The sequence below is a fragment of the Cetorhinus maximus genome, chromosome 21 (assembly GCF_964194155.1).
Source record: "Cetorhinus maximus chromosome 21, sCetMax3.hap1.1, whole genome shotgun sequence".
NCBI lineage: Eukaryota > Metazoa > Chordata > Chondrichthyes > Lamniformes > Cetorhinidae > Cetorhinus > Cetorhinus maximus.
In genome coordinates this window covers 88,804,009-88,818,255 of record NC_135899.1, presented here as the reverse complement: position 1 = coordinate 88,818,255, position 14,247 = coordinate 88,804,009, and the positions used below count along the sequence as shown (strand labels likewise).

Sequence of the window (14,247 nt, the reverse complement as noted above, 5' to 3'; positions counted from 1 at the left end):
TGTGCAATGATACCATGGTCATATTTCATTATTAGATGTACTGAAAATCCTGTTTTCAAATATTCCTGACTTGCAAAGGATTCTGACTATTTTTGTTTGTTAAGAGGAGGCATGATTGACCTTTCACGTATGGTACAGCATCCCAGGTAAGCTTTAACACTGGTACCTCCCCCTATTCAAAAGGATCACTAGTCTCGGAGAGGTGCACTACCCTGTCACACACCAATTCTCCAACCTGCATTCCGTTTGTGCGTAGCTCCCTGAGTCATTCCAAGATCAGTGATTTTTGCTTTTCAGACTTCATTCAGACTAATTTTCTTGGCTTATAATGTTGAAAATAATACTGATCGCTGCTGAGTTTTGAAGAGGAATTTTTCGCACAAGCAAAACTCCAGTTGCATTAAAACCGAAATATAAAATTGTTGCCCAGCTATCTGAGGTGCGTGGAATAGTTTGGACTCTACAGTTCTGTTGGGCATTTTGGAACCGTGGTAAAAGAAAATTCCGTGGAACTATAGCAGCTCACTGTGCCATTACTAACCGTGAGTCAGAAAAGTGTGACAAGGGAAATATGACAGGAAAACCTATTACGTTATTGCTAAGCAAGTGCCACTTAATAGCACTGTTGATGACCCCTTCCATCACTTTACTGATGATCGAGAGTAGACTGATGGGGCGGCAACTGGCCAGGTTGGATTTGTCCTGCTTTTTGTGTGGAGGATATACCTGGGCAACTTTCCACATAGCTGGGTAGATGCCAGTGTTGTAGCTGTACTGGAACAGCTTGGCTAGGGGCGCGGCAAGTTCTGAAGCACAAGTCTCCAGTACTATTGCTGGAATATTGTCACGCCCCATAGCCTTTGCACTACCCAGTGCCTTCAGTCATTTCTTGATATCAAGTGGAGTGAATCGAATTGGCGGAAAATGATTTTAAGCACATATATAGGTTTACAAATGACTACTATGATAACTTCTAGCTCCCCTTGTTAATCTAACTCCCAGTTACACCTCTGTTAAGGCAATAGTGAAATACAGATTTTAAAAGACCCAGGCAAAGTAACACGATACCCTGAACAGTCAAATTCAAAGTGAGTTTTCTTCTCTTCTGTTCGTGTAGACAGCAACTTGATTGAGGCTTAGAGGCTGGAGGCTTTTCACACTTGTTAGATCTGAGGATGCCTTCCTCTTACACATAACCTTTATACAGGTTTCTCCCTTTTTTAATGTAAATCCCATTGTCCTAATGTGTCTTTTCAACTTTACTTTTCCAATAATAAAAATCTTTTATGGTACCAATTTTATCAGTAAGTTTTAGGAAAAATAAACATATTGGTTGGCTTCTTCTGGCTAAGTTTAACATTTCACCACCTCTTTTGAAATTCAAATTACTCTGTTTTATCTAAAAATGCAAATTTCCCTTTACACCTCACATTCTAAAACTTCAGCCATGTTTACCCATTTAACATTTCAAACCTAGCTTCTCTTCTGATACATCAAAGCCTTCATACCAGCTGTCTTTAATTCACTTAAGTCCCCCCACCACACACACACTATTCCTACCTTACAATAAATTCTAATAACATTATGAAAATTATTATATTTTCCTGACATTGCTTATACCATCCAAGATTGAATGGCTTGTCAACACTCAGTGTCTTGGCACAAAGAACAGCCACTTGGCAACTACCATGGAACCAAACTCCAACTAGAATCAGTACTTTCAGGTTAAGAAAGGAGACAAATAAGGAAAAAAACCTTTAAAAATCTTCCTTTCAGTACATTTAAAAAAAATAAAATTATAGTTATGAAATATAATCTTAAATTTCTCTTTGCTGATCCACCATCCACCAACTTTTCCAAAGCTCAGCTGCAAATTTCCAGTTCACACAAAGGCATACTTACCATTATTCCTTATCTACAGTTCCATCCTGCCCCTCAGCATATCAAATTCAAAATCTTTGCCCTAATGTTTCTAAATCCCTCTATGGCCTCAGCTCATCATCTCTACAATTTCCCCAAACTATATTTGCCCACCTGCACCTTTCAGTTATGCATACCCACTGTTGAAACATTAAGGAGAATGAACAGAAATCAGCATGAAATCAGGAAAGATGGCTCTAATAAGAAGAAAGGTTACTAATGAAAACGCACTGAAACAAATGAAGTAGCTTAAGGTTTTCATTTCAAAATTTGAAAGCGAGGAAATCAGGTAACTTAATTTGGCAGCTGCAAAGTTGTTAACACACAATGACTAACAATGCTTCAAATTAATGCTGTACAATAATAAGTAAGGATAATATTTCCAATGTACTGCTTTACAATAAGCACACTATATGTAGTTAACAGATTTTCTCTTTGTGTACCTATAACAATTGCATAGAAGTTGCTAAGCAGTTCCAAAACACACACACATTCTGGAATAAATATCTGGTAACAGAACATGCATTCTCTCACTTGTTTTTATTTGCAACTAAAGGTAATGATACCTACTCCATTCCAATTAAATGTCAATAAAGTTCAATCTCCTTTAATTAGGAGAAATGTAAGCTCTGGTAAAAGCACAATTACTAGTTTAATTGATCATGTGAACAGCACACAGGTATACAAGTAGTGGTCCTTTCAGTTCAGGTGTCTGTAGGTTTTACTACAATCCTACAGCAGCTTCATTTCACATTTTCCATTCTCCTGAACATTCAATTTCTGCTTGCAAAGCCATGTAAATTAAAATGGATTGTTGTTAAAACTATTTTCCATCACATAATGGAACAATGCCTTGAGTTTAAAAACTTGATTAGTAGGTGCTATGGTGACAATACCCTAACAAGGATCAATGATGGACCCCAGAAAGTCTGCACCACCACACTTAGGCTAAGACCCAGGCCTGAGCTTGGTAACCGGGGTTTAGCAAATGAATATGAGAATACTGGTTTACCTGGTATTAACTTGGTTGTATTCCAGTGCAGGCATTTAAAAAGGTGAATACATGTACAGACTGTATTTGAAAAATGCTGAGGTTTTGTAATTATTCAAACATATTCCCAGCTAATTAAAAAGGATGGGTGTCATGCTACATCACCCAACTGTGCTCAATGACCTATATTGGCTACCAGTTAAGCAATGCCTCAATTTTAAAATTTTCATCCTCGTTTTCAAATCCCTCCACAGCCACACCCCCTTCCTATGTCTGTGACCTGTTCCAGCCCTACAACATTGATGCCACACAAATGCCAGGCAATGACCATCTCCAACAAGAGACAACCTAAACATCACCCCTTGACGTTCAATGGCATTACCATTGCTGAATCCCCCACTATCAACATCCTGGGGGTTACCATTAACCAGAAATTGAACTGGACTAGCCACATAAATACTGTAGCTACAAGAGCAGGTCAGAGGCTAGGAATCCTGCAATGAGTAACTCACCTCCTGACTCCCCAAAGTCTGTCCACCATCTACAAGGCACAAGTCAGGAGTGTGATGGAACACTCTCCACTTGCCTGGATGAGTGCAGCTCCAACAAACTCAAGTAGCTTGACACTGTCCAGGACAAGGCAGCCTGCTTGATTGGCACCCCATCCACAAACGTTCACTCCCTCCACCACTGACGCACAGTAGCAGCAGTGTGTACCATCTACAAGATGCACTGCAGGAATTCACCAAGGCTCCTTCGACAGCACCTTCCAAACCCATGACCTCTACCATCTAGATGGACAAGGGCAGCAGATAGATGGGGACACCACCACCTAGAAGTTCCCTCCAAGCAACTCACCATCCTGACTAGGAAATATATCGCCGTTCCTTCACTGTCACTGGGTCAAAACCCTGGAACTCCCTCCCTAACAGCACTGTGGGTGTACCTACACAACAGGCACTGCAGTGATTCAAGAAGGCAGCTCACCACCACCTTCTCAAGGGCAACTAGGGATGGGCAATAAATGCTGGCCCAGCCAGCGAAGCCCACATCCCTTGAATGAATAAAAATTACTTCCATGATCTTGGCACTCCTCCAATTCTGGTTTCTGGAACGTCCCCGATTTTAATCATTCCACCACTGGCAACGATGCCTTCAGCTACCTGGGCTCTAAGCTCTGGAATTTGCTCTCTAAACCTCTCAGCCTCCCTGTCTCTCTTTTCATTTTTAAGACAGGGTTTAAAACCTACCTCTTTGACCTAATTTTTGCTTTTATGCCTAATATCGCCTTTTGTGGTTCAGTGTCAGGTTTTGTTTGATAATGCTCCTGTGGAGTGCCTTGGGATGGGTCACAATGTTAAAGACACAATATAAATGTAAGCTGTTGCTGCAAATTTGAGTTCAAGTTGTCCAAGAACATAGAAATAGCTACCACAGTAGAGTTAGTGCAAGCAATATTATTTTGCTAGCAACAGGTGTCAAGGTGAATGTCACCCTATCAAACCTCCTCAGAATTTTGTAGGTTTCAATGAGATCACTTCGCTTATTTTTCTAAACTTCAGAGAATATAAGCCCAATTTACTTAGCCTTTCATCATAGGACAACCCCCTCATTCCAGGGACCAATCTAGTGAACCTTCACTGTACTGCCTCCAGTGTAAGCGTATGCTTTCTTAAATGTGGAGATCAAAACTGCACATGGTATTTCAGATGTGGTCTCACCAAAGCCCTGTACATCTGTAGCAAGACTTCTTTACTCTTGTACTCCAATCCCCTTGCAGTAAAGGCCGACATGCCATCTGCCTTCCTAATTGCTTGCTGCACCTGCACGCTAGTATTCTGTGATCCTTGTACAAGCACACCCAAGTTTCTTTGAACACCAGTACTGGCCACAAGACTTACCTTTGTTGAAGCATGCTTGCTGCTGACTCTCCTCAGTTACAATCCCTGAACGATTGCTGTTATACTGTACAACCACTTAGAACATTAACACTTACAAGTTTCACACATTTAAAAAAAATATTCTGCTTTTCTATTCTTATGACCAAAGTGAGTAACTTCACACTTCCCCACATTATATTCCAACTTGTTGCACACTCACTTAAATAAAAACAGAAAATGCTGGAAAAACTCAGCAGGTCTGGTAGCATCTGCTATGCATCTGGTAGCATTACTTTTCTTCATATGGACTCGAAACATTGGGCTGAATTTTGCCATCAGCGAGCAGAGGGCGGGGCCCGCTCACCGATGCGCAAAATGATGCCCCGACGTCATCCCGCCCCATTTAAATTTTCGGGAAGGCGGGGGGGGGGGGGGGGGGGGGGGTGCACAGCCAAATCAGCTGTGCGCCCGCCGACCTGTCAATGGCCAATTGAGACCATTGACAGGATCATTAAAACAATTAAAGGACCTGCCCGTCCAACCTTAAGGCTGGTGGGCTTCTGAAAAAACATGAAGACTCATCCACTGGCGGGATGAGGTTTCATGTAGGGTTTAAAAAATTTTAATAAAGTTTTAGTGAAATTTATTAACATGTCCCATCTCGTGTGACATTGTCACATGAGGGGGACATATTAAGGATTTTTTATTTTTCTATTTTTAATGTTTGTATGACTTTCAACGATCTCCCTGAGGCAGCACTTAGCCTCAGGGAGATGTGCGCTCTTTCGTGCGCATGTGTGAAAGAACGCACTCTCGCATTTGGGGAATACCTCCCCCCACCCGCACAGGAAGCACATAGCGCTTCCCGCCGGATGGGCCTTAATTGGCCCACCCACTTAAAATGGCGGCGGGGATCAGCTCCCCGCCCGCTGGAGATTGGGTCGGGCCCGCCCGCCCGGTAGGCAGAAAATTCTGCCCATTAACTCTGTTTCTCCCTCCACAGATGCTGCCAGACCTGCTGAGTTTTTCCAGCATTTTCAGTTTTTATTTCAGTGTTCAGCTTTTCCCAAACAAAAACAAAAATAGCTGGAAAAGCTCAGCAAGGTCTCAGCATCTGCGGAGAGGAATACAGTTAATGTTTCGAGTCCGTATGAGCTTTTCCCACTCACCAAACTTGTCTATATCTCTTTGCTGCCTCTCTGTGTCTGTCCTCCCTACAGCTTACCTTCCCACCTAGCTTGGTATCATCAGCAAACATCATCTCACAGCTAGGCTGCTTCAAGCAACTGATGTATGCAGATGTTCTCATCGGTGGATTCACAATTGTGACAGTCTGCAGTTGCCTGTTATTATTCTGATCAGTTGTGGATCTTTCACTTAATAAATTTACAGCAAATGTATGTCACAATCATTAATCTTGTTGTGTGCATTCAATGTCTGCCTTGCCACAGCTGACAGAAACACCACAACCAAAACTGACTAAGCCCATCTCCATGAATATGATGGTGTATATTACAAGTAATGGATACGAGAAGTAATTTCAAGCCTGTGATTTCAACTTGAGTTTGGCATTCATAGTTTATGATGATACCGAATTGCACACTGAGGTAACTGTCTTTTCCAGTAACCTATGAGACCATATAACCCAGTAAAGTAAAAAAAAATCAAACAGACTAGCCCCCATACCAGAGTCATTATTTTAAATATGTTCCCTCATTTTCCATATCTGCCAGGCTCCTTCAATTTAATAGATTCCCATTGGACAGTGACAAGTCCATTAAGTTCAACACTGCATTTTCCACTTGAGCTGACCAGGAACTACAGGCAAGCTAAAGCATCTTTTTACAAAAAAAAAATATAAATTCTAGGGTCCAACTGGATGAGAGATCAGTCAATATATATTAATACAAATTAGATATTCTCTCATGCACTGTCACCTAATAAGGGTTACAAAATAAACATTGAAACATGTTCTACAGCACATTTTGGTGTTAGCAACATTTTCTGAATAGTGTGATGATGAATTTAATGTCAATCCTCAATGCACAGTCATGAAAATATAATTTTCATAATATTATTGTGATTTATTGTAAAGGTAGGTTAACAGTGGAGTTTTGACTAGTTTCTCTATGTGTGTGTGTGTGTGTGTGTGGGGGGGGGGGGGGCGGGAGGGGATTTAATTGAATTGCAAACAGCTAGTCTGGAGCTCTTGAGTTATCAGAGGGGAAGCTAGGTTTGAAATGCTAAATATGTAAACATGGCTGAGGTTTTAGAATGTGAGTGGTGAGGAACATTTTCATTCTTAGATAAACCAGAGTAGTTTGAATTTTAAAGAGATGATGGGATGTTACACCTAGCCTTATGAAGTTAAGTCAGTGTGTTTATTTTTCCCAAAGGCTACTGACAATATAAGTACTATGGAACACCTATATTATGGAACAGTAAAGTTGCAAAGACATATTGGAACAATGGAATTTACATTAAAAAGGGAGAAACATGTACAAAGGAGATGAGGTTGTGTGTAAGGGGAAGGAATTCTAAGATCTAACACAAGTGTGAAAAGCCTCCAGCCTCTGTGCATCAAGCTGCAGTCTACAGGAACCAAAGCTAAGAAAACTCACTGTGAATATCACTGTATTGTGCACTTTGCCTGGGTCTGTTGAAATTATTTGTTTTGCTGTTGCCTTAATGGAGGTGTGACTGGGAGTCAGATTAATTAGGGGAGTTAGGAGTTATCATAGTAATTTGTAGACCTATGTATGTGCTTAAAATCATTTCTTCTATTAATAAATGTTTAATTTAGTTTTGTAAAAAAAAAACCTCTAAGACTCGGTGGAATTATAATTACTGAATTCAAGGTTCGCATCTCGAAATAAAATACAAATTACAAAAAAAACAGTTGTGGTAGCTGTTTCAAGTTTCCCTCTGGGATTTGAGTAGCTCAGCATTTGCCATCCACTATGCCATAACAGCACCAATAATTGTGTTGCTAATTATGAGCCACAAATAAATTAATCAGGCTGATTGCAGCAAATGGCTCGTTGCAATAAAGATCTTGCTTCACCTCCTTGGGTGTCGCAGAAATTCGATCTTCCCTCAAATGGTATTCCCACATTTCACTGCTCCCCACTTCTACAGCTGTTTCTTGTGCCAAGCCACACACTCCTGTTCTTAACAACCCAATTCTTTATGGAGCTTAAAAACTGTTCCCAGCTCGGGGAATCTTGGATAGAGGACAGGAAGTAGATCATTGTTTGACAGACTACTCCACGTTTATCCTTAACCCCTCTCCTCTGCAGCTTTGCTCTATTTTACCAGTCCTTTCATCACCATTCCCATGAACTTTTCTCTCTTGTTCTGTCCAAATGTACCATCTTACCCAATCTTCTTCATTCACAATAACAACATACAAATAAAGTGCCATTGACCATACAAAATGTCCCAACCTTGACTGCGTCCTTTCGCTATGGACCTCAGCTCGATTTCTAAGTATTAACAACAATAATAAAATGTTGTGTGATGCCTAATTTTTTTTTAAAGGTTGAGAAACCAAGATGTACGGCCAAACAATGGACATCATCTTGACTGGAAAGGGTGAAATAGAAGCCTGGCTTTTACATGTCTGCACAGTATAGGTTTAAGAGCTGTAGAAATCAGTGTAATCTTGAACATGCATTAGAATACGGTACAATGTCAATATCTACAGCTAAAAATGAATAGCTTTAAACAACTGAGTGAAAGGTAACATTATAAGACTTTCTTGTTAATCTCAAAGCGGACACGTAAAATCCCATAAAAAAAACGAAAACAAATCTTAAGCGACCACAGTTGGAAATCAAACTTAACTCTAACAAGACCCCGAAAAACATCCAGTTTGTTCACCAAATTACAAAGAGCAGTTTGCGATTCCATCCTTCGCTTATCCCTTTGCAACTCAGGAGCAGGACTAACATGATGAACAGCGCAATTCTCTCCCAAGGATAAGACCCCAGGCGAGAACTGCACTCTCGCTCATAATGAATGCAAATGACTGAATGGCATCAGGTTTGAATTCCAAGCAACCAAACTTGCACCTCGATTTTTCCCCGTGCAATGGCAGAGGTATAACTATCAGGGAGGGGGGGTGGGGGGAGAGTTATTTTTTAAATTGTTGAAGGGAAATGCATCATTTCCCGCGATGTGAAGCTGAAATTATTACAGTCATTCATCGTCACTGGTAATAAGGTTCAGTAGAAGGTAACAAGTTATGGAATACAACAAACATATTAATAGTAAGAGAAAATAACGTCCAGCCATGTAAGGAAAGGAAACAACCAGCTGAGCACAATTCACTGAAGCCAATCAAGATTCCCCCCTTTGGAAGGAATTTGCTGAATTTCTAGAACCGGTGGCACCAGTGAAGCCCAACTTTCACTGTCTGCGGTGCTCCTGTTCAGCCCGGAGGCAGATCTGTAATAAGCTAAGCCCGAAATTCTGGTTCTTCTCCTGGCGTTCGACTGCTGTCAACACACACACACACACACATATTCCCCTACACCTCCACTGTAATGTGTAAAGAAGAAGATTGCAGGTTAATGATTAATTTCCTGAAAGTCGCTGATTTGCACTTTGAACAGCGCAAAACGAATCGTAAATAACATCAGCCGGGATTTATTAGTTCGTGTGTGGAGAACTGATGTGTGGAGAGCTAAACTTTGTTTTTTTTCCCCCCTCTGCACGCAACTTTCAGTGTCAGCAGCTGAATCGGATCAGACTTACCCTGCTGCCCTTGTACAACATTTCTCCTTACAGCCAGAAGGCTGCAAACAGTGAACAGTACGAGCAGGAGATGCGGCTCTGGTGCAAGGTGGAATGAGAGAGACATGTTATCCGTGAACAGCAGAAGCATCCGTCCGATATTTGGCTGTCAGAACAATTTAATGGAACGCAAACTACCGCCCAGTCCGAGCCAACCACCGCCCACCCCGAACCTGCCTCCCCTCATTGGCTCCGAACCTTCAGACGCGCTCTGCGAGTGGCTACTCCCGCTGTCAATCATCTGGAAAAGTATCGGGGCGCCCCGCTCCAAATAAGGCAGATGTGACAATTTGCAACCACTGTCCCAGCAGTGACATCAGGGCCAGAGGATTGCAATACATACAAGTGGAAAGTGGATCATCTTCAATATCTGTTATGCAAATAAAACAAACCTGCTTTGGATCTTAGAGGGCTGGCCCAATTTTTTTTCTAATGATGGTTTTCTTTTGGATAATTGTTTGGATAAATGTTTGGTGCAATATCTTCCCAGGATTAGTGTAGTTTCGTGCATTACAGCTGGGACTCCACGTGTGCTCCCTTTGTTCTAGCCTGGTCTTGAGATGCCCGGTGGCTGTCAAAGACGCTATATAAATGCAAGCCTTTTTTTTAAAAATAAGATTGTATTTATTTTGAGTTAAGAAAGAAATCAACTTTTTCCGTGTGCATCCGTGACAAGTCATTAAATACACCTTTACACACTGACTATGCAACATACAGAATAGATACAGGAGCATGAGAAGGTTCTGGAGCAGTTCTGTATCGCAGAGATATTTGCGAAGCGTCTGTCACATCCTCGGGATGCCTTCGGCCGACAAAAAAGGATGTTAAAGTGTTGAAGGCAGACACCTGCACACACCTCGGACCCACAGGGATCAGTGAGATAAATGACCAGATGATGTGTTTTGAATGGTGTTGGTTGGAGGTTAAATGTTGGCCAAGAGCAGTGGGATAACTCCCCTGAACTCCTCCCGGTAAGTGCCATGGAATCTTTTACATCAGCTAGAGGGCTTCGGTTTAACATCTCATCCGCATTTTATCTTGCATAGTGGAACACTGTCCATCGCTGCATTGGGTGAGGAAAGGTATAATCACAGGGTGACGGATTTAATTGGCCAGTTTCTATTATAAATTCAATTCAGGGATTTTAATATAAAACATAGACAAGAAGTGGATGCAGGAGTAACTTTTACAAATATATTTACAATATAATATAGCTGCCCATGTTATAGCGCAAAGTTATGTCATAATGCAGAGTAAATGCCAGAGTTGGAAACTGCTTTACAGAGGTATACGGGGGAAGACGGTGGTGATTTCACCTCCCGAGTAATCTATTGCTCTGGGGACACGGGTTCAAAACCCACTACAGCAGCTGGTGAAATTTCAATTCAATTAATAAACCTGGAATTACAAAACAAAATTGGTGATCATGATAACCATTATTCATCTGGTTCACTAATGCCCTTTACAAAGGAAATGCGACTCCACACCCTCTCAAATGGCCTAGCAAGCCACTCAGCTCAAGGGCAATTGTGATGGGCAACAAATACTGGCTGTGCCAGTGATGCCCACAGCTCATGAAAGAACAACGGAAGCAATACTTCATTTATATCACACCTTACATAACCCCAGGATGTCCCAAATTGCTTTACAGCCAATGAAGCACTTATGAAGTGTGGTCGCTGTAATGTAGGAAGCCTGATAGCCAATTTGCACACAGCAAGATCCCTCACAAACAGCAATGTGATAATAACCAAATAATCTGTTTTGAGATGCTTGGTGAAGGATGAATATTGGCCAGGACGCCGGGGATAACTCCCTTGCTCTCCTTCGGAATAGTGCCATGGGATTTTTTACATCACCTGGGAGGGCAGATGGTATCTCAGTTTAACATCTCAAATGGCATCTCTGACAGTGCTGCACTCCCTCCTTAGTGCATTGGAGTGTCAGCCTTGATTTCCGTGCTCAAGCCTCTGGAGTGGGAAAGAATAAGGTGAATAAGAATAAGATAAAGGCATAATAAAAATGAATTGCAATTTGAGAATTTATGCTATATTTTAAAAGAATTTAAATCACATAAGCGTGCATTTATATTTGTCTGTTATTCTTATCCTCTATGTTAAGTTCATTGTTAATTAGAGAATATTATTCTTAGGAAATGTGGCCTGAGATCCATTACACACCAAAGAGTGTGAGATTATCCAGGATTCAACAGAAAATAACTATATGGGTGTAACCAAATCCCTGGACTGAAGCAAATAAGCACACCACAAAAATGTTGTTTAACTTTTAAAATATCAAAAGTAGGAATCTGTGCATCATAGATTTAAATAAGAGACAGATTGGCCGTTCAATGGGAAACAAAGCCGGAGTGCTTTTAATAAAGTGTGGGCTCCACCTGTTGGTGACAAGTAAAATTGGGCCTTAATTCCCTGTTGTCAAACCGAAGCATGATTTTATTTGCTATAAGGAAATTCAGTTAAGATATGACCAATCAATGACAAACAGGGAATCGTTGAAGTTACTGAATTTTAATAATTCTGAACACAGAGGAGAGTGCGAGAGGAGGACCCTGGGACAGGCAGTCAGCGGCATCTAGAGGGCATAGTCTGTTTCCAGGGACACACACCGAGACAAACATCAACTTGGTGAAAGACGCTCTTTAGTCTGCCCGAAACGCGTTGATCTCCCAGCGCAAAGAGTTGTCCCTGCACAAGTGTTGCAGACTGGCATATTCCAAGGTCCAGGTCTACGTGCTGAGGGACCCACTAAAGTTTGGGGCAGCTGCCGCAAAGGCGCAATGGGGAAAGGTCGTTGTCTAAGACCTTTCTGCCATAGTGCACCGAGGGGCTGGGAACTGTATAGACCCCTCGGGCTGTACAACACACAATGAATGTATGTAGTGAATGCTAAATGTATTGAAGCACCTCAGAGTGTAACATGATGTATGTCAATAGTGCAATGGTATTGGAGTTGTCTGTAATGACCATATTGAAATGACTGTAATATTCATTGATTGTATTGGAGCACCTCTTGACCCATGTGTAAAAATTGAATATGATTGCACTTTTTGTGATGGCCATTTAGAAATGTTTTGTAATGTTCTTTCAGATATTTTATGAATAAAATATATTTTTCCAAAATAAGTCAGCAGCACCGAAAGGATCTAGTCTATCTAGAGGATCTAGCACCTAGTCTATACTCAAGTAGGGGTAAGAGTAAAATAAAGGCAAGTGTCCATATCCTATTTAGTTAAGATATGTCTGGGGAGCTCAGTCCCATGATTTGCACATCCTGCGCTATGTGGGAAATCCTAGATGTTCCTGGCAGCCTGGATGACCATAGGTGCAGGAGGTGCCTCTGACTGGAGCAACTTGAGCTCCGGGTTTTGGAGCTTGAGTGGCAGCTGGGAGCACTAAAGTGCATTCACGAGGCTGAGAGGTTTGTGGATAGCACGTTTCAGGACGTGGTGACCCCGCAGCTTAAGGAAGTGCAAGCAGTGAGGGAATGGGTGATCATCAGACAGAAGAAGGGGACCAGGCAGGTAGTGAGGGAATCACCTGAGTGCATCTCGCTCGCAAACTGTTTTTCGCCCTTGGAAAATGTTGAGAGTGACAGTTCCTCTGTGGAGGCCAACCAGAGCCAAGGCCATGGCACTGTGGGTGGTCCAGCTGCTCGGGGGTGGTGGGGGGAAGTGGGAAGAAGAAGTGTGGAAGGGCAATGGTGGTAGGTGATTCGTTAGTGAGGGGAGTAGACAGGCACTTCTGCGGCCGCAGACGTGACTCCAGGATAATACGTTGCCACCCAGATGATAGGGTCAAGGATGTCATGGAATGGCTGCAGGACATTCTAAAGGGGGAGGGTGAACAGCCAGAGGTCGTGGTCCATGTTGGAACCAATGACATAGGAAGAAAGAGAAATGAGGTCCTGCAAGCAAACTTTAGGGAGTTAGGTAGGAAATTGAAAAGCAGGACTTCAAAAGGTAGTAATCTCCAGATTACTCCTGGTGCCACGCTGAAGTGAGTATAGGAACAGAAGGATAGAGCAGAACAATGCGTGGCTGGAGAGATGGTGCAGGAGAAGGGCTTTAGACTCCTGGGGCATTGGGACCATTCCTGGGGGAGGTGAGACCTGTACAAGTTGGACGGGTTACACCTGAACAGGAATGGGACCAACACCCTCACGGGGAGGTTTGCTAATGCTGTTGGGGTGGATTTAAACTAAATTGGCGAGGGGATGGGGTCCTGAAAAGTAGTTCAGAGGGGAGAGAAGCTGAGATGGAATTAGAAGTTAAAACACTAGTGAGTGAGTCTGGAAGGCAGAGGAAACATAGGCTAGAGAAGAAAGAAGTGAGTTTAGCAAGGCTAAATGGAACATATTTTAATGCAAGGAGCCTGAAGAAAAAGACAGACAAGCTGAGGGCACAGATAGGCATGTGGGAGTATGATATCATAGCCATGACCGGGACTTGGCTAAAAGCAGGACAGGATTGGCAGCTCAACATTCCTGGTTATAGGGTATTCAGACGAGATAGAGAGTGGGATAGAAGAGGAGGGAGGGTGGCAATAATGATTAAAGAATTAATTATAGCAGTGAGGAGGGATGATATCTTGGAATAATCATCAAATGAGGCCATATGGGTGGAAGTAAAACACACAAAAG

At 42.1% G+C, this 14,247-nt stretch overlaps 1 protein-coding gene across 1 annotated transcript in view; it reads right to left on the bottom strand.

Annotated features, from left to right (window-relative positions):
* LOC144696110 (discoidin, CUB and LCCL domain-containing protein 1-like) overlaps window positions 1-9,732 on the bottom strand; it is a 161,032-nt gene extending 151,300 nt beyond the window's left edge. Inside the window, exon 1 of the mRNA XM_078567409.1 lies at window positions 9,550-9,732. Within this exon, the coding sequence (XP_078423535.1) occupies window positions 9,550-9,679 (130 nt within the window). The 5' untranslated portion in view covers window positions 9,680-9,732. The remainder of the gene's footprint in view (window positions 1-9,549) is intronic.
* Window positions 9,733-14,247: the final 4,515 nt, after the last annotated feature.